This window comes from Triturus cristatus, chromosome 11 (assembly GCF_964204655.1).
Source record: "Triturus cristatus chromosome 11, aTriCri1.1, whole genome shotgun sequence".
Taxonomy (NCBI): Eukaryota; Metazoa; Chordata; class Amphibia; order Caudata; family Salamandridae; genus Triturus; species Triturus cristatus.
The window spans coordinates 1,125,915,561-1,125,938,062 of NC_140594.1; the positions used below are offsets into that span (position 1 = coordinate 1,125,915,561).

General features: G+C 44.2%; 1 protein-coding gene across 2 annotated transcripts in view; it reads right to left on the bottom strand.

Moving 5' to 3' along the window:
• COPS7B (COP9 signalosome subunit 7B) overlaps window positions 1-13,544 on the bottom strand; it is an 87,352-nt gene extending 73,808 nt beyond the window's left edge. Inside the window, exons 1-2 of one of the 2 annotated variants that reach the window (XM_085635698.1) lie at window positions 13,418-13,544; window positions 8,940-9,109 (exon numbers count right to left, since the gene is read on the bottom strand). In XM_085635698.1, the coding sequence (XP_085491824.1) occupies window positions 8,940-9,101 (162 nt within the window). In that variant the 5' untranslated portion in view covers window positions 9,102-9,109; window positions 13,418-13,544. Of the gene's footprint in view, window positions 1-8,939; window positions 9,110-13,380 lie in introns of both variants that reach the window. The other variant, XM_085635699.1, reaches the window with a different exon arrangement.
• Between the last annotated feature and the right edge of the window lie 8,958 nt (window positions 13,545-22,502).

Sequence of the window (22,502 nt, forward strand, 5' to 3'; positions counted from 1 at the left end):
AGAACTGAAACTAGGGCAGACGTGATGAGAGGGGGGAACAAGGTGGGCACACTGCTCGCACAGAGGTTACAAACTCAAAGAGCCAACACGCATACAGCATGAGCATGGAAGAGGTGTGGCGCCGCGGCCAGGGCGACTGACTCTGGAATCTGGGGATCACGGTTCGATCCCCGGTGCCGGCGGCAGATTAGCCCAGCACCATGTGACTCTGGGCAATAGCTTGCTTAATCTTCCTGACGGCCCCCAGCGCCTAGAGACCCTTACGGGTGATTGTTCGCGCTTTACAAATGTGGATTATTATTATGAGTTAGGAGGTTAGTGGATTAGCAGGTAAGAAAAGAAAGTAAAAAGAAGGAAGCTTTTAGAGAATTATTTTAAAGCTTATACGCCCAGGGCAGGAAGCCAAGGAGACAAGAGCAACCTATACAACACAATGCAATGTAGCAGTCCTATGACCAAACTCTGTAAAAAGAAGAACCCCATTAGAAAAGCAGCAGACTAACCTGAACAAACCACAGGCCATGGCAGACTCAAACGCCTCTTTTACAAGACCTTTCTCCCACAACCGGAAAAGCCTTTTGACATCCCTGTTAAACAACTAAAATCTGTAATCAGGAAGGTGGCATATCCCTTAACTCACAAACAAGGAAAACATGGATAACCAAGAGGACTGTGATGGTAATGTTGAAGACAGATACCATGAGTTTTTTCTAAGATTTGGCAAACAGACCGGAAAAACGAATGCCACAATTGACAGACTAAGACCACGTAGGCTTCATAAAGAACAGAAAGGCAAGATTATGTGCAACACATGCATTTAGTGGGAAAAACCTATACAAAGGAGATAACTTCTGTCCTCTGTAGCCTGGACACAGAAAGGCACTTGACCGGATCAGTTGGTCTGTCTTCAAAACGATGCTAGGACCTAAAATGGAGGGCTGGATAATGTTAAGATATAAAGCGTGTGAAGTGATAAGTAAGATTAACAACTTAAGCTCAGCAAGCGCTACACTTCATAGAGGCCCGAGAGAAGGAGACCATGTATAACCTCTTATTTGCACTCGTGGTGGAGTCCTTGGCTAATAAAATACAAGGAGGAATCCCCGTTTGTGGGGAGTGCCCTAAAGTCTGCTTTTTTACAGACGATGTACTTCTCATACTGACAGACCATCACCTCGATTCCAGCAATAATGGAGATGCCAGAGGCTTTAAAGTCAAGAAACAAAAGTTAGAGTTGAATAATTTATAAATAACTTAAGGACTCAGTAGATTGGCTTTTATGCCCACTGCCCATTTATCTGTTACGGGCACAAGCGCGAGAGCGCGTTAATCCGGGTAGGATTAACGCGACCGCTAAGACTACATTTCCCGCACGTGCGTCACGCAGTCGCGTCCTCCACAAAGGCGGAAGCGCTGCGAGACCGCGCGTCGGAAATGCATCCCGGCTGCCGGAGTCCTGGTCGCGCTGGGAAGGTCCTGGCGCTTTGGAGCTTCATAGAAGCGGGGGTCCTCAGAGAATCCTCTGGACTCTGCAGACCTCGCGTTGCAGACCTTGGTGGAGCATCATACGGCGGAAGGTCGGGTAAGGGTGCAGTGCACCAGTCCCTCCCCGATGCTCATACTTACCGCTTCAACTCCCTTCTCCGTTGGTGAGCTCGCTCCTGGCTCGTGCGGAGGAAGGGAGGGGTGTTGATCTTGACTGGAACCGTACGTTGCCTCAGGAGGGTTCCAGTCCTCAGCAATTGTTCTAATTTGTTTGGATTCACATGCACACAGCTGGTTTCCTTTCCGGAGTGAACTGCATAACTCCTTGTGCGCTGTTGTCTGTCAGAAAGACGAATGAAAGATGGGCAATGGCGAGATTTGTGCCCCTAAGGGCAACTCATGAAGGTACCAGGCTCAGTGAGCCCGGACCCGGGACAAGGGTTACTTTGGGCATGTACTTAATTCATTTTGGCTTCTATGCAAAGAGACAACTATACCTTTGAGCACCCCAGAGAATCCATGGTGCTGTAACCTGGATCGTACAAAGTATAAGGCTCATACTATGATGAACTCTGGCATTCTTGGTGTTTTGTATCGCTGTCTGTTATAGTGTTTGTGACTCTATTTTAACAGGGGTTTTCCGAGTGGTAGCGGACTACGCTCTATCCCTGTGAGGCAGAGTGGAGTCTATTTCAGGGTAGGATCTGGGGAGAAAGTTGGATTCCTGGTGTTAACTGTATTAGCGAGATTACTGTGCAGGCGCAATTTTCAATGTGAGATTACCCTATGATGTCTTCCTTGTTTATTGTATGTATTCCCCCCCTTGCAGCCAATCACATCGCAACGAATGCCTAAGCATCCCTGCCAGAGGTAGAGAGTCTGGTTATATGGGGGCTGTTCTTTTTCTTTACAGGTACAACACTCGAATCGGTGTTCCTTCTCCCTGTAGCAAGGATGGTGGGGTAAAGAGGTTAGGACAAGTGGAAGAGCGCTAATGTTGTTCCTTGTGTTTTACAGATCTCCTTTCCTGCTGTCCCCTTCCTTTCCTTCCCTCGCTTGATCCTCCCACTGACCTGTGCCATTACGGCTACCAGGCTTGGGTAGATCGAGATGTGGACCATAATAGCAACAATCCGATCCCGAGGACTGAACCAACGTGACATTATCTGAGCCAAAACATCCATAAAATACTTGGACATCCACTTAAACAACAGTAAACGGGGGCGGAAGGGGGTTGCAGTGAATTGCCTGAGACCCCAAAAACTATTTCTTGAGCAATAGGTGAAATTGGTACTTAGTGTATATGTCATGGCTGGGCCTAATAAATTGCAACACACAAAACAAAATATCATTAAGATGAATATACTTCCTAGATTCCTTTACCTCTTCCAATCACTAGCAGTCTTACTCCCCACAACTTAAGACTCGGCAGGGCAAATTAACAGCTTGTATATGGGCAAGCAGAAGGACGTTAGCAAATGAATACTTTTGGTCCTAAGAGAAAATGGCACAGCGCGGCTTTGGAGTGACCCGATATCTTAAAGTAATATCACGCGGTGCATCTCTTGTTTGTGATGCAGTGAAACGCTAGGGAATCAGAAAGAAATGGCTCCCAATGGACCATGCTATTTTTGGGTGACCCCTACAGGACCAGATGTGGCTAGTAAAACCATAATGACCCCAAAACACATACTTGCCTACTCCATTCAAGATGGTATTGGAGATGTGGGATCGGCAGCCCAATTTAACACAAACAGAGAGGAGGAGGGTAGCCCACTGTACGGCCACCCAGAGTATCTATGAAAACCCAAAAATAAGTACGGCAGCGCCAAAAAGACGTAGATAGAAAATATGCTGATTTTTAATATTATAGAAAATATGCTGATTTTTAATATTATAGAAACAATCAGGAATCCAGAGTTTGGACGTCACAGGACTTCTGACGCGCTTAAGAGAAAAGTTATCCTTTATGGAAGAGGAATCTTCACACACATAATAGTGCAATGCTTCATCATCGGCATCCTCTCTCCGCCCTGGTAGGTCTGCGCCACCAGGACGGACTCAACCTTCTCAAAGACTAGAGGGATTTCCTAAATAAAAACTACTGGACAAGACAAGATCCAGACTTTGCTAAAAATACCTCGATATTTGACCTTTATTGAGGAGGACACCGGGTACATCTAAAAACAATCACGAGCGGGTATGCTGAGGACAATGGCTCAGACCAGTCTCTCATCTGCCAACATGTTTTTGCGCATTGATAATAGCCTAGTAGGTCTGGGGCATTCTTCAGGGTTGTGGATCCCTTCAACTAGCTTCAGTGGCTCTAATAGTCACTTAGCCAAATGCTACTAAAAGGTATAAGCTACCTTTATCCCAGGTGAATCATACCCAATACTGGATCTAGTTTAATACATTAATTATTAGGGAAAGATTGACAAAAAATACAACTTATGTTGTCGGTCGGGCCACAAATATTTCCTTTGTAGAACACAAAAGTACATTTCAATATGCCAGTCAGTCAAAATACTTTATTCAGCTCTGTTTCAGCAATACAAGTTTTCACAAAATCCAATACATAAAATCATAAATAAATACATATGGATTTCATTAAAAGGACATAGTACAAATGTAATATTTTCTACATATCCTAAATTCATTTCAATATGAATTTCTCGACTGGTCTTTCAGGAGAGATCTATAGGCACAGTAGACAAGAAGATTGCAACAGGGCTAGTAAAAACATTTGAGGATTGCAAAGCAGAGTTTAAGGTGAAAGAATCTCATTGACTATGATACCTTCAGCTTATGAAGTTGATATTAACCACACTGAACAAAGAGCAGTCACAATACAATTACTAGTATTAGACAAATTTGCCAGAACACACTTAGGTTCCAGGGGGTATCCTATTCTACAAGAGCGCGTGTGTGTAATGTAAGTTTGGGCAATCTAGCTATTTGGGCCAAGATTTTAGGAAGAGTTATATCATATGAGAGTGCGACGCACTGTGACACACCAGGTTTAAAAATATAGGAGTATCCATATAGAGAGTCATCCTACGATATTCTAATCAGTGGTATTCGACTTTGGAAAGGCTTCATCAATTTCACACTACAGCTCTGGACAATTGGTGGCGATGCCAGTGACCAAAAGGCTCTTTAAGACATACAAGGTGGGAATGCCCTATCCCAACATCAAGTGGGAGTTGGGGTGCCCTATTCCGAAAGATCAGGGTAAAATATTTTGGCACCGCTGAAAGCTCTGCTGAGCAGGTTTGGATCTGCCCTTATTTATTTTCCTTGTAAGCACAATTCGTGAGAGTTTAAAGTGGTGTCTGGCTCCTATCATACCGGGCGCCATATTGAAAGGGAGTATACCCTATTTTAATGATTTTATGAGTATTTTCTCACCTTTTAGTTAGTTCGATTTGATTTTCAAGTATCCTTCATTCACAGGTGAGCCTGTGAGTTGAACGTGGGGTTGCTGGACCCTGGTTTGTTTTTTTCATTTCTCCCACCTGTTTTAGACGCTCTCACTGCAAAGCGACGGCTCCTAGTCACACACCCACTCGCACTGTGGGATATATAAAACAGCAGAAAGCGAGTCAAAGGCCCCCGCCCGTGCCTAGATTGTGCAGAGAGCCAGTCCCCCCGTCGGTTTTCATTCCCAACTTTCCTTAAGGAAATGCTACACAGGGAAAGAGCTTTGTGCCCTCAATAAAAAGGTACGATTTTTGGATGCGTTTGTTTGGACCCTCTTTCTCTTTCCTATGCTTTTAAAATGACCTGTCGGGAATGTGGTGTTCAAATAACAAACTTGAAGCCACAGGTTAATAGCATTATGAAGGCTAAGGTTTTAACTAAATTAATAATAAAACCATTAGCACAAATAATAAAATCATCTATGCTCTCTTAAATGCCAGGATCATTGATCAAACATAAAATTTAATTTGCAGACTTTCTAGACAGCCAACAGTTAGAAATAGTAGGTGTTACGGAAACCTGGGCGGATCATTCTTCTGGTCCTGACCTGGTGGCGGCAAATCCCCCTAATTATTCTATCTATCGACTTAATAGACTCCGCAAACGGGACAGAGGACTAGCTCTAATTTATCAGGATACCGTGCTGGCCATTTTCGGACCATCCTCATTACCAGAATGTGAGGCTCTTACTTTCAATACAGAACTTTCCAAAACTCAATCCTTTAAAGGATTGTTAATTTATTGCCCTCCGTGCCCAACGAATCCTTGCTGGAAGCCGGTTTATGTGCCAAAGATCTCACTGTCTTGGGAGATTTTAACTTTTATATAGAAGTCTCAACTGATACAGACACCGAGGCCCTTATTGAGATTATGGCTAATTTCGACCGGTCCAAAACAGTAGGCGGCCCTGAACATCTTGCCGGCCATACGCTGGGCAGGGTTTTTTACCAGCAATACCCTGTTGGAAGCAAAAGATTATCTGCCTTTGATATGGACAGATCATCACGCCGTTATGTTTGATATTACCCTACTGAACAGCACACATCTGGGAAGGTTTCCGCACATCCTTCACAGGTCTTGTGCCTGGAACAGAATTCATGCAGATCAATTCAATCCAATGATAGCTCATCCTCAGCAGACCATTCAAAGGAATTGGATTTAGCCACTTTAAACTACTCTAATGGGGTGAACTCAGTCATTTCCCTCTCTGCTCTCCTCAGGATATCCCATTCACACAGAGGGAAACCGTAGAATGCAGAAACAATGCTGCAGAAGACAAGAATTTGAAATGGAGAAAGAAGTATAGCAGGGATGAAAAAGAAAAATATAAACAAGGTATGGACTATTACAAGTCCTTGCTGTCTAAAGACAAATCAGCTTATTTCACACAAAATATTTAATCTGCCAAACATTCCTCAAAAGGATTATTTCAGGTAGCGTCAAAACTATCTTCTGTTAGAGAAATTTGCCTCCTCTGCGTTCAACAGGGTCAATTGAGACTTCTTGCACCCTGTCCTCATAAAAATTGGGTTGAGTCCCATCATGATCAGCAAAAGGATGGCTTCTTATACCGTCCTGACTGCTACTATCAGAGTAAACTTCCATTCTACTGCCTCTATCCGGATACCGCGGGCGACTCGTCAGGATTGCCCCTTGTCTCCTCTTCTCTTTGCCCTGGTTGTGAAACCCCTGGTGATTTACCTTCCCCAGACTTCGGACATTATGAGCATTCACTTCAGAGCCCAGGACCATAAAGTTCTGCTTTATGCAGATGATCTTTTACTGACTCTGACTAACCCCTATCGACCCTCCCGGTCGTCGTGCAGAAACTGCAACAGTTTGAACTTGCCTCAGGATATAAAATCTACATGTCCAAGTCATAAGCCCTAAACCTCACTTTACCACCACAGCTCCTCCCACATTACAGGACTTGGCTCCTTTTCAATGAGTCACGAAGTCTATTCGTTACTTGGGGTTTACCATTAGAAACTCCCTGCAGACATGGACCCGCGCTATCTGGCCCGTTTACTGTAAGGCTATTTTAGAGGACTTGTGCAGATGGAAACTGCTGCATATCTCGTGGTTGGGCCGGTTGAACGTAATCAAAAATAAACATTTTAACTCGCATATTCTTATCTTTTCCAGGCCGTCCCGACCTCTATCCCAGCAAGGATATCCACAGGCTACAGAAGGATGTTCGTCCCTTCATATGGAATGGTAAACAGCCCCGCATTTCCAATAACATACTTTTGCTGCCCAGAAACCGGGGAGGCTTAGCTTGCCACAAATATGACTACTACCGAGCAGCACATCTAAGATATATTTCTGAATGGGTTGTTAGAGAGAGAAAAAACATTGGCTACATATGGATTGTGCAGTGGCGTTCAGGCCTCTCTGCGACCTGGATTGGTTGCCAAAATCCCACCACCCTCGTAGCATCTACCTCTACTAGAACGGTGCTGTAGATCTGGGATAGAATTGCGCTTATTTATTGCCTTACCTTATTTCCCTCTCCAAATACCCCTATTGCACGCAACTCGGAGTTCACATGAGGATTGCTCCAGGATTCCCTTCCCGTCTGGGAGAACGCCAACTGTAGGATACTGCGGGACCTATTTCAGGATCCACAAAATTACTTTATTTGAACAATGCAACTCTGAATTCAATTTTTCCAACTCCACCACTAGGCACTTCATCCTCCTAATGTGGAGGGAGCAACGTGCCCATTCACACACTTTGAGAACATGGTCCGCCACTTTGAGGGCTCTAGGGGCTTACTTTCTAGGACCAACAGTGTCCTCCAACAATCCCCCTTTCTGCCGAATTATCCATATCAGACGAGGTGGGAAATAGAGGGCGACATCACGCAGAAACAGTGGGAGCTTTCATGGCAGGAAATCCCCAAGACACATCGTAGGATCCTACACCAGGAATCAGCCAACAAGCTAATGCTCCAGTGGTATTACACTACAGTATACCTGCATTCAATGTTCACCACAGCTCCTACTACATGCTGGAGATGCAGGGCGCAAGATGGCACCTTAAAACACATTTGGTGGGTGTGTACACTACTCACTCATACCTAAAAAGAAGTCTTGAGTAATCTTGAGAAATAATAAAAGCATCCTGGGGTTCCCTATCCCTGCAGACTACTGCGCGATTATCTTGGGTCTACGTCCAACCACGCTCAAGGCATTACCTTACGCCGATAGTTACTTAATCCATCATATGACAGGTGCCGCCAAACAATTGATTGTCCTAGCTTGGATGTCCCCTGCTCCACCATTGCTTTCTGGTTCACTAGGGCTTGGCAAATGATGGCACTGAGACACTTATTGTATAGGTTCTCCTTCACAGATAAGAAATTCCTGCGACTATGGCAATCGCTCCTTGACTACTTCTCGCGATTAGAACACCTTTGCTTTCAGCCACCTAAGCTGCTCGCTTTTCAACTCTTTGACTGATCCTCTGGTCCACTAGCTGCTCTTACTTGTTGCTCTCCGCACTCCCTACTGATGTGGACCTCCATTGTCGTCCCTGATATTTCCACATTACAGCCCCTCCCCCGACCTAGCTTTGCCTCCGATTCTTTTACACCTTGCAGTGAGGTCCTCCCCCTAGACTCAGTAGCAGAGGATCAATCCCCCCCTCCATGTTCTTCGTTGGGTTTGTAGTAATTTCATTTTCTTTAGGACATTACCAATCTGGAGCATCACTGTAGATATAATATGGACACAGTTACCTAAACATGCACAGTTTAATAAGGAATGCTTGCTAGACATATCTCGGTTTCCAGATGTGCACCTCGTAGGGAAATCACGTTCTGCATTATTTTTGTTGTTTTAATGTTGACATATGATGGCACATTAGTGGCTTACCTCATGCTTTACATTGATTTTGCTTAAATGTCAAATGTAAAAAAACACACTGTGACAAATGCACATATTTTTAACTTGGAAATTCGATCTTACCTCTTGCACGCAGGGTATTTCCAACAGATCGCCAAACACATAAACTCCTGGAGCTTCAAGGACTTGGCTAACCAAAGCTGGGAGTGCAGACCCTTTGGTGGAACGGGCTAGTATGACAAATTGTTCCAACATGGTCGATGAGGGTTTCTGTTCTGCTGCCATTCTTCTACCTGTGCAAAACACAGAAAATAATTTAAAAGGACAACAAATGAAGAAGAAACTCTCCCATTATTCATGTGGAATTTCAGCTGTTTATTTCCCTCAGATCAAATGCTCTGGCATACTTTTCTTGAAACGCAAGGATCTAGGGATACCAAAGGTTAGGACTGCAAGGGTACTCGGTTCTGATGCTATAGATCAAGTGCAAAGTGGACAAGATGGATAGGATACCATTAGGGGTCCTTTGGAGGAGTATTTCGATAAATAGGTGTTGTGGGAAGAAACTGCAGAACCTTTACCTTGCATGTGGATTAACATACGCCAAAACATGGATACTTCCTTGGAAGTTACGAATCTGTTTTGTAAGACGATTTGAAGCACCCGAGTTTATTAATTAGAAAAAAAAAATAGCTGCTGAGCACGGCTGCTTGTGGCAGGGTTTACACCGAGGAGATGACAGTCAATGAACAGGAGAGAGGCTGTAGGGCTACATGGTGTTAATGATCCCAAGAATCTATTTGTGAACTTAGTGAAGAAAAGACACAATAGACAGCAGAAAGGAGTGACGGGAAATTATAGCAATACTACCACCAACTGTTATAGCTTGAGCCAGATGGCAATGCTGTACCCTGAGGAACAGGCAAACAATATGAGCGCTGGTGGAATCTCCAAGCCAAGATCGCACAACAGGGTATCAAGGTTGTGACAGCTGAGGTCATGCAGAAAAAAATCTGGTTCGTAACACTGAGCAAGCGTGGATGAGCAACCGTATATGAGCATACCAATGAACTTTTTTCCATAGGATTACGCTAGAGTGCAATTAAAGCAGTGGCTATATTTTTTAATTAATGTTATTATGCAGATGCATTTTCTGAACTTGGGTTGCGTTTGGCTTGCTCATCACGAAATATGCAATATGGCAAGTGCTTAGGTCAGACTATTCCCAGAGTGGAGTAAATGGTTAAAGAAAGGTCCTGAACTGATGCAGTGTGGTATAAGGGCAGAGTTCTGCACCTTATATTAACATGGTTTAGGATCACAAACCAAACGAGACCAAGCAAAAGTGATATGAGGAGAATTGCCTCAGAAAGACATATGTCGTTTGCTAGCCTACAAGAACATCAAGCTTATTGATCCGGTAAATACTAAGTTAGCAGAAGCCAATTGCAAGCACAAACAAATGTTTGTTACTAAAAACGTACTAAAGCAAGGTCAATTTCAGAGTGATGGTAGCAGTTCCAGCAAACCCAAAGGGAATAGCCCAGCAGACACGCAACGCTGGATCTCAATTTGGGTATGCCGTCCCCGTCATGTGACTCAGCAAGGCCCATGGATAAGCCAGAATATTAGATGTTTCCCAGAGTGTAGTAGATGGTAGAAAATAAAAGGCCACAAGTTGGACCAAATGTAGCAGATGAGGTGGAGATCTATGTCTCATGTTTGCCACATTCAGGTTTAGCTGTCATTTCCTACAAACTACAGAAAGCATGTGTGGACAAAAGTGATGGCGACATAAGTACATTGTGCCCTGTCCAGACGCTAAGCTCCAATACTCTCTTCATATGCATAATCAAAGCAGTAACTTGTGGACTAGACCCCCAATTCCAGCATATTCGAGGAATTTTCTTGTCAAGGTAGACTTCAGCGTTTACTACGTACAATTTCCCTTACATGCTGACCGCTATCCCCAATCTGTACAAATGCTGCTAGTTTCACATGACATTTGGAATTTCAGTAACGGAAGGCGAGGCAGGGTTGGCAGCCAAAAGAATTAAGTATCATTATAACAGGCTGACAGTTTGCACTGCTGTAGATTGTTACTGATGAATCAAACATAGATAATACTTGGTGGAACCAAGTTTTGCAGAATTGTTAAATATATAATATTGGTAAGCCATGAGCACTGTATCAATGCCCAGCCAGGATCCAAACTCCTTTAGCTCCCATCACCACTACTTGTTGCTGACAACGCACCCTGCTCCGTAGGGGTACAAGACCATAAACCCTTACAGCCGAGTGAACCTAGGCATCAGTCCTACCTCATACATTAAAAGTGAGGGCTCCTGAGCTTCGCTGCTGTACAGATCAAGGGCTCTCAGCTCTTTTATCACAACTTAACCAAGACTCTGATCTAATGTTCACCCCAATGTTCATTCTCACTACAGTCATCAGGAAGGCTATCTTATATATACTGCCATCATCCTACTCTATAAACAGCTCTCCAGGCCCCTCCTTCGGAGTACCTCTTCTATACAAGAATCCCATCACAGTACAAATAACTATTCTGCCTCGTGCAAGGATTCTGTGTATAATCAACTCCACTGTTTCTGTAATGTACATTGATGTGATGCTATAATACTACCTGATTCGAACACTGTCTACTCTAGCTCATATCTTCTTTATACTTTGCACCTCACCACTTTTTTTATACACTTGATAATTATCTGGTTCAATAACCAGGTAATGATCGAGTGTATAAAAAAATGTATTAAAAAAAGTTGCAATGCAGCTCTTTGACCCACATAAAAGTTGTATACTGTAAACTGTCAACGTACAATACTTTTGACTCAACTTGTACTCTGACGTCTGGCAAACATTGGGCCTCACCCACGCTAAATAAAACAAAAATTAGTACATAAAGAAAGATTGTGGACCATATTAGATGCATGACCAGCCCAAGTAGTTGTATTCTCGGGGGACAATGACCCAACCTTTTCCTAGGCACTATTAACATCTGAAAAAAGCAATTCATCAGAAGAGAACCGATAAAGGCGAGGCAATAGTTAAAAGGTCAAAGCAATAGGAGCTACGTTCACCAGTGTGGTCTCAACACATCAAGGCCATCGTGAGCTTCAAAATAATGATTTTCCTTCACAACTCAACTCATATAAGGGCATTCCTTGGGTACGCGGGCATCCACTTATAAACTACTACATCTAACAATTAATATCCATTCTTCCAAAACATAGCGGTGGTATTGTGTGGAAGATGGAAAGGATGTGCACCAAAACTGTTTTGAAACGGCAACAACAGGTGAGACATCTGTATTCAAATCTTTTTTATATCAGACTCTAAGAGCCTTCAGTTTAAATAACGAAAACACTTTTTGTCAGTACGTGAATGTGCTTAGTTAGTATCCTGACACATTTGTTCATTCTCCCCAGTGTCCCTTCTTGCAGGCCACACTGTAATGTGCTCCTGAATGTCCTTAGTCTCCAACTCAATTGCCCTTACTTTATACAGTTCGGTAGCATCCTTTAAGAAGACCACTCATCTCATGGCTTCCCTTTCAGTTTCTAACAGTTCCTTATTTCTGGGTCCCAAATTCGTTCATAAGGAGGTCCATAGGTTCTCCCTTGAGAACCCAAATACAATTCCTTCCCCAGACTGGCATACAGCTCCATTTCGTTGGGACACGCGCTGTTTCCAGTGCAGAAAACTGTTTGACAAATCAGTGCTTTTTATGTCGTTGTGATCTTGATGTTATTGGATTCAATCAAAAAATGCACTAATACAGCAAATAACTATGATTACTTAAATGAATACCAATGACATGAAAACGATGTTCTGATACCATAGGTTCAACGAAAGATTAATATTCTATTTAGACCATAAAACAACCCTTATGTGAGATCTCGTTTTCAGAATCCATTCATTTGACGATGCACCTGCTTTCAGACATCAACGACACTTTTTGCAGAGTTCCAATCCCCCATCCTATTTTATCATAATAATGCTTCTTGTTTCAGACCCACCGCCTTCTTTCTATGTTCGGCCCAAATTTCATTATTCTGAGTCAATGTACCCCATCTTTCAGAACCTCCTTTTTCAAACTCCACACCATACATGTCCTTTTGAATCCTCTTACAGTCCCAACTCTCCCTCATTTTCGACACCCCAGAGCTGATGCCACCAGTCACTGCCCACACTGCAGAGTCACACTCTGTTTGACTTTATAACCCCCCTCCAGCCCCACTCAAACCCACAAGGGTGCCCCTCATCTCACACCCCAGTATTATGCATTTCAAATGCCAAAGATCCTCTACGTCTGACCACATATTAAAGCCAACCCCCTCTAATTCAAGATCCCCAAATGTGGCCATGGTGGGAGTGGAGCCACCACAGACCCTCTCCTATGACCATCCGCCCAGATCTGTCTGGCTTCTAGAACCACAAAGGTCCCTATTTCAAAACCCAACCTCAGTCCTTTCAGATCCCCCAGGGTCCCTCCCACCTGCCAACCAATGTCCCGCATTCCAGACCCCCGGGGCCACCCCCACACCTGCCCACGTGTCGCTGCTTCCCATCCCCTTTCTCACTCTCCACGGCTGGTTGTCAAGGAGCCATGAGCGGCGCAGGAGTGCCGCCCTCTTTCTTCCGCCCGGAAACCTTGGCCGGAAGACAAAGGTTCCAGGCCTGTCACTGCTCAGGCAGCGCACGTGGGACGCAGCCAATGGGGAAGTGGCGAAGGAGGCAACGCCCCGGCTTCACGCCGGGAACGGGGCGGCCATATTTAAATAGATAGGATGGACGCTCAGACAACAAGAGTATTACCAGGCAACCAGAGGATCGGTAATAAACTCTTTCTGTAAACGGCCGGGATCGCTTAATGTAAATAATTACATTGTAAAATACACGACGACTAGCTTATTTGGCAAAGTTAAAATACATACGAATGAGCTATAACATGAAAAATACTAATTTGTAATTCATAATTTAACATGGCTGAGTCAATCAAATTGGGCACCTGACTTGTGCAGTAGTAAATTGTTTTTATTTAGTGCTTACTACCCCTGACGAGGCGTTGAAGCATTTTGCTGTGATTAGAATGCGGCTCTGGAACCTAAGATTAGAGTTAAATAGTAGATTTGTGATTCCTTTTTTTGTCCCTTGTAGAATTCATGGTAAGTTTGTAAAGTTTGTGTTCTTGAGTTCTCAGCCGTTTAGCAGTCTTTTGAGTAGGGATAGACTAATGAAAGTGTATTAGTAAAGGGAAACAGTGCGTTGTTACTGGGAATAGTGTGGATGTAATGGGGTCGGCCGTGCAGGGGTGTTTGGTTGCCCCCATGATCATGTGACCGTCTCTGTAAATAAACAGGCGAGGCTGCGCAGAGGCAGTACCGCGCTAGATCACAAACCAGTGTGTGTATCCTTTTTGATGCTGTGCTACGCAGCGCAAAGCCCACTCTTGTGTTCCGGCCCTGCAGCCTACGGGCAACAGGAACACGACAAGTGGCGACGAGGACAGGATTCATCACCCATGACACATTGCAGGGGAAGCTCTGCCCGCCAGCACCCTCAGTAGCAGTGTCGCTGGTAACGGCATGGTTCCTTTCAGTGAACACACCTGATTCCAGTAAGTCTTGGCTGCATTTTTTAGCAGCCCTGTAGCTCATAGCATATCACTCACACTGCATCTGTACGTCTGCTTAAAAACATGTTTTTGGCGAGCACCACATTTTTGGAAAGCCAAAAAAAAACTGGAGTAAGAAGTAAGAAAGCAAACACAAGGAGATGATGAACGGAGCGCTGAAACTTTTCAGACATTCACTCCCAGTCACAGATCTGGGTTGAATCCATCATCGTTCTTTAGCTCACTTCACCATCTCAGTTCAGACCCAGCCATATGCAAATCAGTCTTGACCCGGTGCCTCATGGGAACAGTCCAGACCGAATTGCCAAGCCAGGTCTTCCCTGAACCGGAAACAAGCATCCTGGGACCGGTTTCGGGGTAACACTCCTCATCAGCTAGGTTAGCTTGAATCCAGTGGCAAAGTGAGCAAGGGACCCACGTCTGGGCATACCCTGCCAACTTAGGGCGAACAAGGAAAACACAAGGAGATGAAGGACGGAGCGCTGAAACATTCAACCCCAGTCTCAGATCTGGGTTGAATCCATCATCGTTCTTTAGCTAGAGTAACAAGTAAGAAAACCTCGTGCCTCTGCCTTGGTTAACCTGGCATCCATAAGGCAGCAGCCAACCAGCATCACACACATGACCTCGCTAGACAGACAACAGCAGACAGGCACTGCCCACGCTAAATTCACGGTGGAAGAGAGGCGACAAGCGCTCAAACTGAATGTAGTCCATTTGCAGGACCTCAAAAGGTGCAGTTGGTGTTGCAAACCCTCCTGTTGGAGTTTGTGTTCCCTTTCTAGGATTATACCGTAGACAGACCAGACAAGACTGGACCATCTTTTTAGCAGTGCCGGCAATATCAGGATGATCCCAAACTTGCATAAGTAGTTTAGCCATTGAGGATGCACCAACATGTGCCGGCCCATGTGCCATGTGAATCAAGGGGTATAAGTAAGCTGTGGGTAATTTCCATTTGGTCATATCTTTATTCCTCCAGCAGCCCTCATCATCCAGTGCTCCCTCCTTAGACCATTGGTCTAGTTCATCAGCGGAAGCAGTTTGTTGCATGTCCAGCACCTCTTGCCTGGCATCATGCCAACATTCAGCTTGTGTCAATTCATATTCTGTCAAGCGAGCACTAGTCAAATGCTGTGTTTTCGTTTGATTCAGCAAAGCATCAACAGAATGGGGTACTAACACAAGCAGTTTATGTGACAAAACTATTCCTTCACTCTGACGTATTGATACAGCAGTTGCTGCCACTGCTCGGAAACATCCAGGCAGCGCACGGGCGACTGGGTCAAGGACGGCTGAGAAATATACACAAGGACGTTGCTTATCACCGTGTGTCTGTGTTAAAACCAAGAGGGCACAACCTTCCCTCTCGTGGACATAGAGTGTGAAAGTCTTAGTGTAGTCTGGAGTTCCTAATACTGGTGCAGAGCAAAGAGCTTGGCGTAACTGTTGGAACGCATTCTAACATTCAGTAGTCCATGGGAGGGGCATCGGAGTGTCTTTAGTCAAAAGGGCCTACAAAGGTTTAATAATGTGTGAAAAACTAGGGATCCACTGCCTACAAAAAGAAGTGAGGCCAATCAGTGCACGGACATCCTTCTGAGTACGGGGCACAGGAGTATCTAAAATGGTCTGAATGGATCTGGTGTGAGTGCACGTCTCTCCTTAGACAGGAGGTGACCTAAATAGGTAACCTGCTGTCTACAAAATTGCAGTTTCTTACGCAAGACTTTGTGATTGTGAGAGACAAGAAATGATAACAATAACAGTGTTCCTTCTTCACACTGCTCAGGGTATCTGCAGCTAACAAGATGTAATCGACGTATTGGATAAGAGCCAACCCTTTGGGTACAGCATAATAATCAATCTGCCTTTTCAATGCCTAACTGCAAATGCTGGAACACTCTGTATAGCCCTGTGGAGCTCTACAGAACCAATATGATCTATTTTTCAGGGTGAACCCGAACAAATAATGGCTGTCAGGGTGAATGGGTTTTGAGAAGAAGGCATTCTTCAAATCGATCACCGAAAATGTAGTTGCAGTAGGAGGGACCATAGTGAGAAGTGTGGTTATATCAGAAACTACTGGATATTGGGGCACTACAATTTTATTAACTTCTCGCAAATCAATAATGAATCTGTAGATTTTAGTGTCAGTGTATTTTTTCAAAATAGGAAGGATAGGGCTATTGCAAGTGTTATAGGGACTTTTTCCACTACCCCTACTTTAATCAAATCCTGAACAATGTGTGCTAATGCTTCTTCACCTTCTTGGGATATTTTGTATTGGGACAGTCGAGGCAATGAAACACCCTCCTTTACTTGAATATGTACAGGTGGAATAACCATTTGACCCACATCAGTATTTGATTTAGCCCACAAAGCACTGGGTAAGGATGCCAGAGAAACATCCTCATTGATAAGACAAGATCTCTCAACCATTGGATAATTGTCATTCAAAATATCACACACACCTTCCGGAGAACAGCATATTGTGGCAGGAAAATATTTAAGCAAATCGATACCCACAATGTTGTCCGGTGTGGTAGGGGAAAGCAAAACTGGACATGCTGCAGTGAATTTATCAAGTCTGAATTCAAGTGGCTGTGAAAGTGGGCTAGGTGTAGGTGTCCCATCGAATCCTATCGATGTTATCATTGTGCCGGACAGGGGAGCCCTAGGAACCAGTTTTCTTAGACAGAGCACTACGAGTAGCCCCTGTATCAACCAGAAACCGATAAGTAGATCCCAAGACGTTTGCGTCAACATAAGGACCCATTTGATCTACTGGCACCTCAACCAGTTCCTTTCCCCGTCCTAGGCATCCCTTAGCGTAATTTGAATCTGCAAGGACCTCATCAGAATAATCAGACATTTGATATTGAATTCGTTAATCAAAAGTATTAGAGTAATTTGGTTCCTGTTCAACTGCCTCAAACCTGGGACGAGCTCCTGTACCTCCCCTGTTTCCTGAATTCCCTGGGCGTCCTCTTATACTGCCCCTTCCCCGCTGATACTGCTGACCTTGCAAAAGGGGGTACTCAGAACGCCAATGCCCAGTCTATTTACAATAAGCACACTGATCAGAGGACACATTTGCTCGAGGGAGAGGGGGTACTCCAAGTGTATACATTGCAAGTCCGCCTCTTCCACCTCCCCTAAATGGTGGACCATATATTTGAGCCAACATAACTTTTGTCTTTAAAGCTTTATCCTTCTTATCCTTCCTGCCTTTCGCTTCCTGTTCCTGTTGCTGGGCTGTAGTCAAAAGAGAAACTGGGGAAGACGTAGTCCAAGAACTCTCACTGGCCTTTAAATGACTAGCTATTTCTGGTAACATATTAGCGACAAATTTATCGACAAACAAATGCTTACCCGTATCATCGGCCAATGACTGACCACTAAAATCATGGAATGTTTCCTCGAACCTTGAAAAGAAATCAGAAACTGACTCATCCGTTTTCTGTTTACAGGACGCTAACGTAGTTTAATCTATTTTCTTAGGGGGTATGAGAGTTTTTAAGTTAGTCACAATAGCTTTAGGAAGATCTAATATCTCCTTCTGAGGTTTCTGCGCAGGCTTCCTTTCCGCATCCATTTGTTCTAAATGTTCCCAGGTATCACCATAGGCTACATCATCATCCACTTTACGTATTGTTCTCCACATGTCAGGAGGCAAAATAAGCCCAAAGAACATATCAATATCTGGCAAGGTCATGGTGCAGGAGCTAATGGCTCCTTCCACCTCCTCATAGAAGCCGGCAGGATTTTTCCGGGGGTCGGGCAAAGCAGCTTTAAGAGCCATCACGTCAGCTCTACTCCAAGGAGTGCAAACCCAATTATATATAAAATATCCCTTTGCATCATCCGAAGTTTTATCATCCTTAGTTCCCGCACCCTTCGGAGGAACATGCAGGGGTGCAGCTTCACGCATAGGTTTGACAGTAACTGTAGTACTATTGGGTGCAGCCTCTTCCACCAGAGCGTCTACATTCTGTGCTTGAGATTGAACTGCTTCTATACCTCTCTGTGTTCTAGCTAATTCTTGCTCCTTTCATGAATGCAATGTTGCGTCTCGTATTTTAACCACTCGTCTAATCATGTCAGATAGGTTTGAAAAAGGAACAGTCCCCTCTGTTAATCGTTTGTAATCAGTATTTATATCAGCTCCCTCTAGTTCCTGAGAAATTTGTCTATAATCAAATATTACCTCCCAAATGAATTTTTCTACAAAATAAAATTGCTCTGCACTGTTGCACTGATGAACTATAGTTACAATGAGCGATGCCGCGTAGATCGACGAGCCTCCTCCCTAGCAGCGGTTTTTAAGGTATCCTTTTCTGCTTTAGTCAAAGTAGAGAGAGTCTGTCGCCCATCTTGTTTATCTTGTTCTTTGTCGTCTGAGGACAAGTGCTCGTCGTCCGAAGCCTCATTCGGGGCACTTGGAGTGGGAAATGTATATGGGGGTGGGGGACGTTCTAATAGGATGCAATCATCCTTAGACGTATCAAGTAGGGAATAGAGAGGGCGCCCAATAGGATACTGGCCATTTATCTCTAATCGACGTTCTCTATCTTCTTTTTCTGTTTTTTCCTTCTTTTCTTTATATTTTAATTCTAGCGCTTTTTGATATATCGTTTTTCGTTGTTCTTTTTCTGCTATAGCTTCTGCTCTTTTAGCTCTCTCTCGCACTTCTTTCTCTTACATACGCACACAATCAAGCATATCCTGTCTACTTTTTCTTTTAAATAAACACTGCTCTACATATTGAACCTTTTTAAGGTCAAATGACCCATTCACTTGCCCTTGTAGATCGGAATCTTTCTTTGTGTATTTGTTCCACAGTGGACCATACATTAGGGAAGAAATACCATATTTGACATACATATCTCGATTTGGCGTCCCCTCTGGGGGAGCCGGCTGACTTTGTTCTAAACTAGTTTTGGTACCACAAGAGCAGCAACAACATTTACGGAGTGTGCTGAGAACAGGCATGTTTCATAAATATATGTAAAATATTACTACTAAAAATACTTCAAAAGGAGAAAAATCTCCACATTACCTGCCTTCAGTTTTTGCAAAAATTAAATAACAAATTCAAACAAAAAGCCCAGGCTTAACAAATCAAGAGTGCCGCTTTAGCGACGTTACCAAACAGAAGACTCCAACTCCCACCTGCTGATGTCTGGTCGACCTAATTGTCACCTCAAAATTGCGCCAAAGAAAACCCCAGTTGAGACCGGCCACCACCTGGAGGGTCAAATTGGGAAAACCGGAAAAGTCACGTCGGCCTGCAAAGACAAAGGTCTCCTCGTGCAGTGCGCTTCCTCAGCAAAATTTCGGTCCTCCATCAAGACCACTCCTTCGGTCAGCTGCGTATCCAATGGGGCCCCACGAGTCGGGCGCCAACTATGGAAATGTACCTTTTTAGGGGTACACTGGTGCAGGGTCACCCTTTTGTCCATGGGTTCAAAGACCAACAAAATAGAGATCAGCACTGGAGTTGGAAATAAATAACAAGTTTAATAATCACTCATTAGTGGGACCACATCCACACAGCACTCTCAAGTGCTGCCTGAGGTGGTACACTGAATTCACAGAACACAGCTCTTTTTGTACAGGCTTTCTGCAGTGTAAGCATGTGAACAGAAATAGGAAGAACAAGTTTTAGATATAGTTTTCAGCAAACAAGGACAGATGATAAACCACATGGTCAGCAAAGTGGGAGGGGGAGCAGGAGTGCTTATGGTAGCAGTAAATGATTGACAGTTAGCATCTGAGACCAGGTGTTCTGGCAGCTAAAAACTCTCAGCATGTACATTGCTTTTAGCTGAGTCAGGAAGTCAACTAAAATAGATAACACAGGCAGAAAAAGACAAGCAGCAGAGGACAGGAGGATTGCAAAGGAAACAAAATGGACATCGCAGCCAAAATGGTTGTTGCTTATGCCAAGTAAAATATTACACGTTTTCCACAGTCCCAGCTGCTCAAAAAATTAAGAAAGTCATTTAAAGTTGATATTTGTGTACTTCCAATACATACTTTTAAATATAATATACTTAAATATGTGTTCTACTGTTGCTTATTGATCCCTAGCTGATAATTCAAGTAAACAAAGAGAGAAAAGCCATATTGAATATTCATGCAGATGGTTTTCTATACAGACCCCCCAGGATATTGCGGCATAGATTTGCAAATTTAGCGTCACAAGAATGGGAATTTAGCGGCACAAAAATGGAAATTTAGCTGCATTATTGCGGCACTTCATTTTACACAAAATCATTCATTTTCAGCCTTAAATCAATGTAAACTCATTTAGCAGAGTTTTCCACTGTGAAATAGGCATGTTTAAAGTGTTTGTTGCTCTACAGAAGCACAGCTCCAATCTGCACCTCGTGAGAGAGGGCCCTATTTCTTCCCGGGGTGTTTTAGCACCCATGTATGCACCCCTGCCGGGGCACCGCTGCCTACTAGACCCGTCCAGAATGTGCTACACCTGTGGGCCAAGAGGAGTGTTTGCCTCAGGGCCAGAGTGACTGTTCTTCTACACCAATCTGCACGTCTCCATCTGCACGTGACTTAGGTTTGGAATGAAGTGTGCAATCAAGTAACAGCAGAGGGGTGTGTGCAGGGCTTTAAGTTGGATGAAAAACCTGGGGGGGTCTCTCATAGGGATGTGGCCGATGTAATTAAGGTTGTGGCTTAAAACACTTAAGCTAAAAATCTACATTTAGTATATTGTTCTACCCCGAGTGGTGTTTTGCTGCTTCTGTCCACTCATCCAGATATATAACACAATGTTGCCATGCAATTGATGACCTGCATATGTCTGCACTCCAGCGCTCCCTCTGATAGATAATATGCCGCAGAAGGCTCCCATGGCTGGAAACTCATTAATCGAAATGGGAATTTGTAATGAGAACGTCACCTCTCACAGCTTAGGCAGGAGGAAGCAGATATTGGACGGCGGAACGTAGTGACGTGTGCGCGCACAGCCAATAATAGGGCATTGTTTATTTTGCTGTCTCCCGGTAGATACTTTTTTGTAAATATCGCAGCCAAAGTTGTATATATTGTGGCCATCTCGCTAGTCATATGATTGTGCGATTTTTGCCTGAATCGTTAAATGCTGGAGGGTCTGATCAATGTATGAGAGAAAGAGGCAACCCGACCATGTGAGCTGTGGTATTCAACCCCAACACCCAGTACTACTCATGCAGCTGAAAGGTATTCAAGTCGCTCATCTCCACTATGAGGGGAAAGGAAAGAACTCCTCACCTGTTGTAGGAGAGTGGCATCGACTGCATAGTTGCCCCCAACTTTTTGCTGATGTTTTGACTGTTTTCTGACTCTAGCCAGGCTGTGGCCCTGCTATCCAGGACCCCAGCCTATCTGCTTCCTCTCTAAACTAATGTAAGTACCCTAGGTACATACCAATTGGATATTGAGGACACCCTATCAGCCCCTTGTAGATGGTACCCTAGGTACCCAGGGCATGGGTCCATCAGAGGCCTACCAGGGGCTGCAGCACTTGTTGTGCCACCCCTGGGACAGCCATACAAACTGACACCACAAGACCACTACTGTAGTCTGGGTAAGGTGGTGCTTGCACCCCTTACAGGGATATAGGTATCCTGTGTCCCACTTAAATACAACACATATATCCTCATAGGTCACCCCTAAGGCAGGCCTTGCTAATCCTACAAGGCAGGGTGCTGAGATATGTGTGAGGGGGAACCCCTACCTGAGTAGGGCCCCTCTGCAACCTTCGTTAAAACTATTGCTGGGTTGTTTGTAGTGCAGCCATACCATATGCTCTTAACCGCATCATAAGTAATCGCGATAGCATGATAACTTGGGAGTGGCTGCACAGAACCATGTCATGTTTGGTGTCAAACTTCGTGGAATCATACCCCCAATCCAGCCATGGGAGTGAGGGCATGATTCCCCCCTTCTAGAGGGATGATATAGTAAAAGCGGCAGATTTTAGACACCAATTTAAAAGTGCACACGTAGTACAAAATGGATGC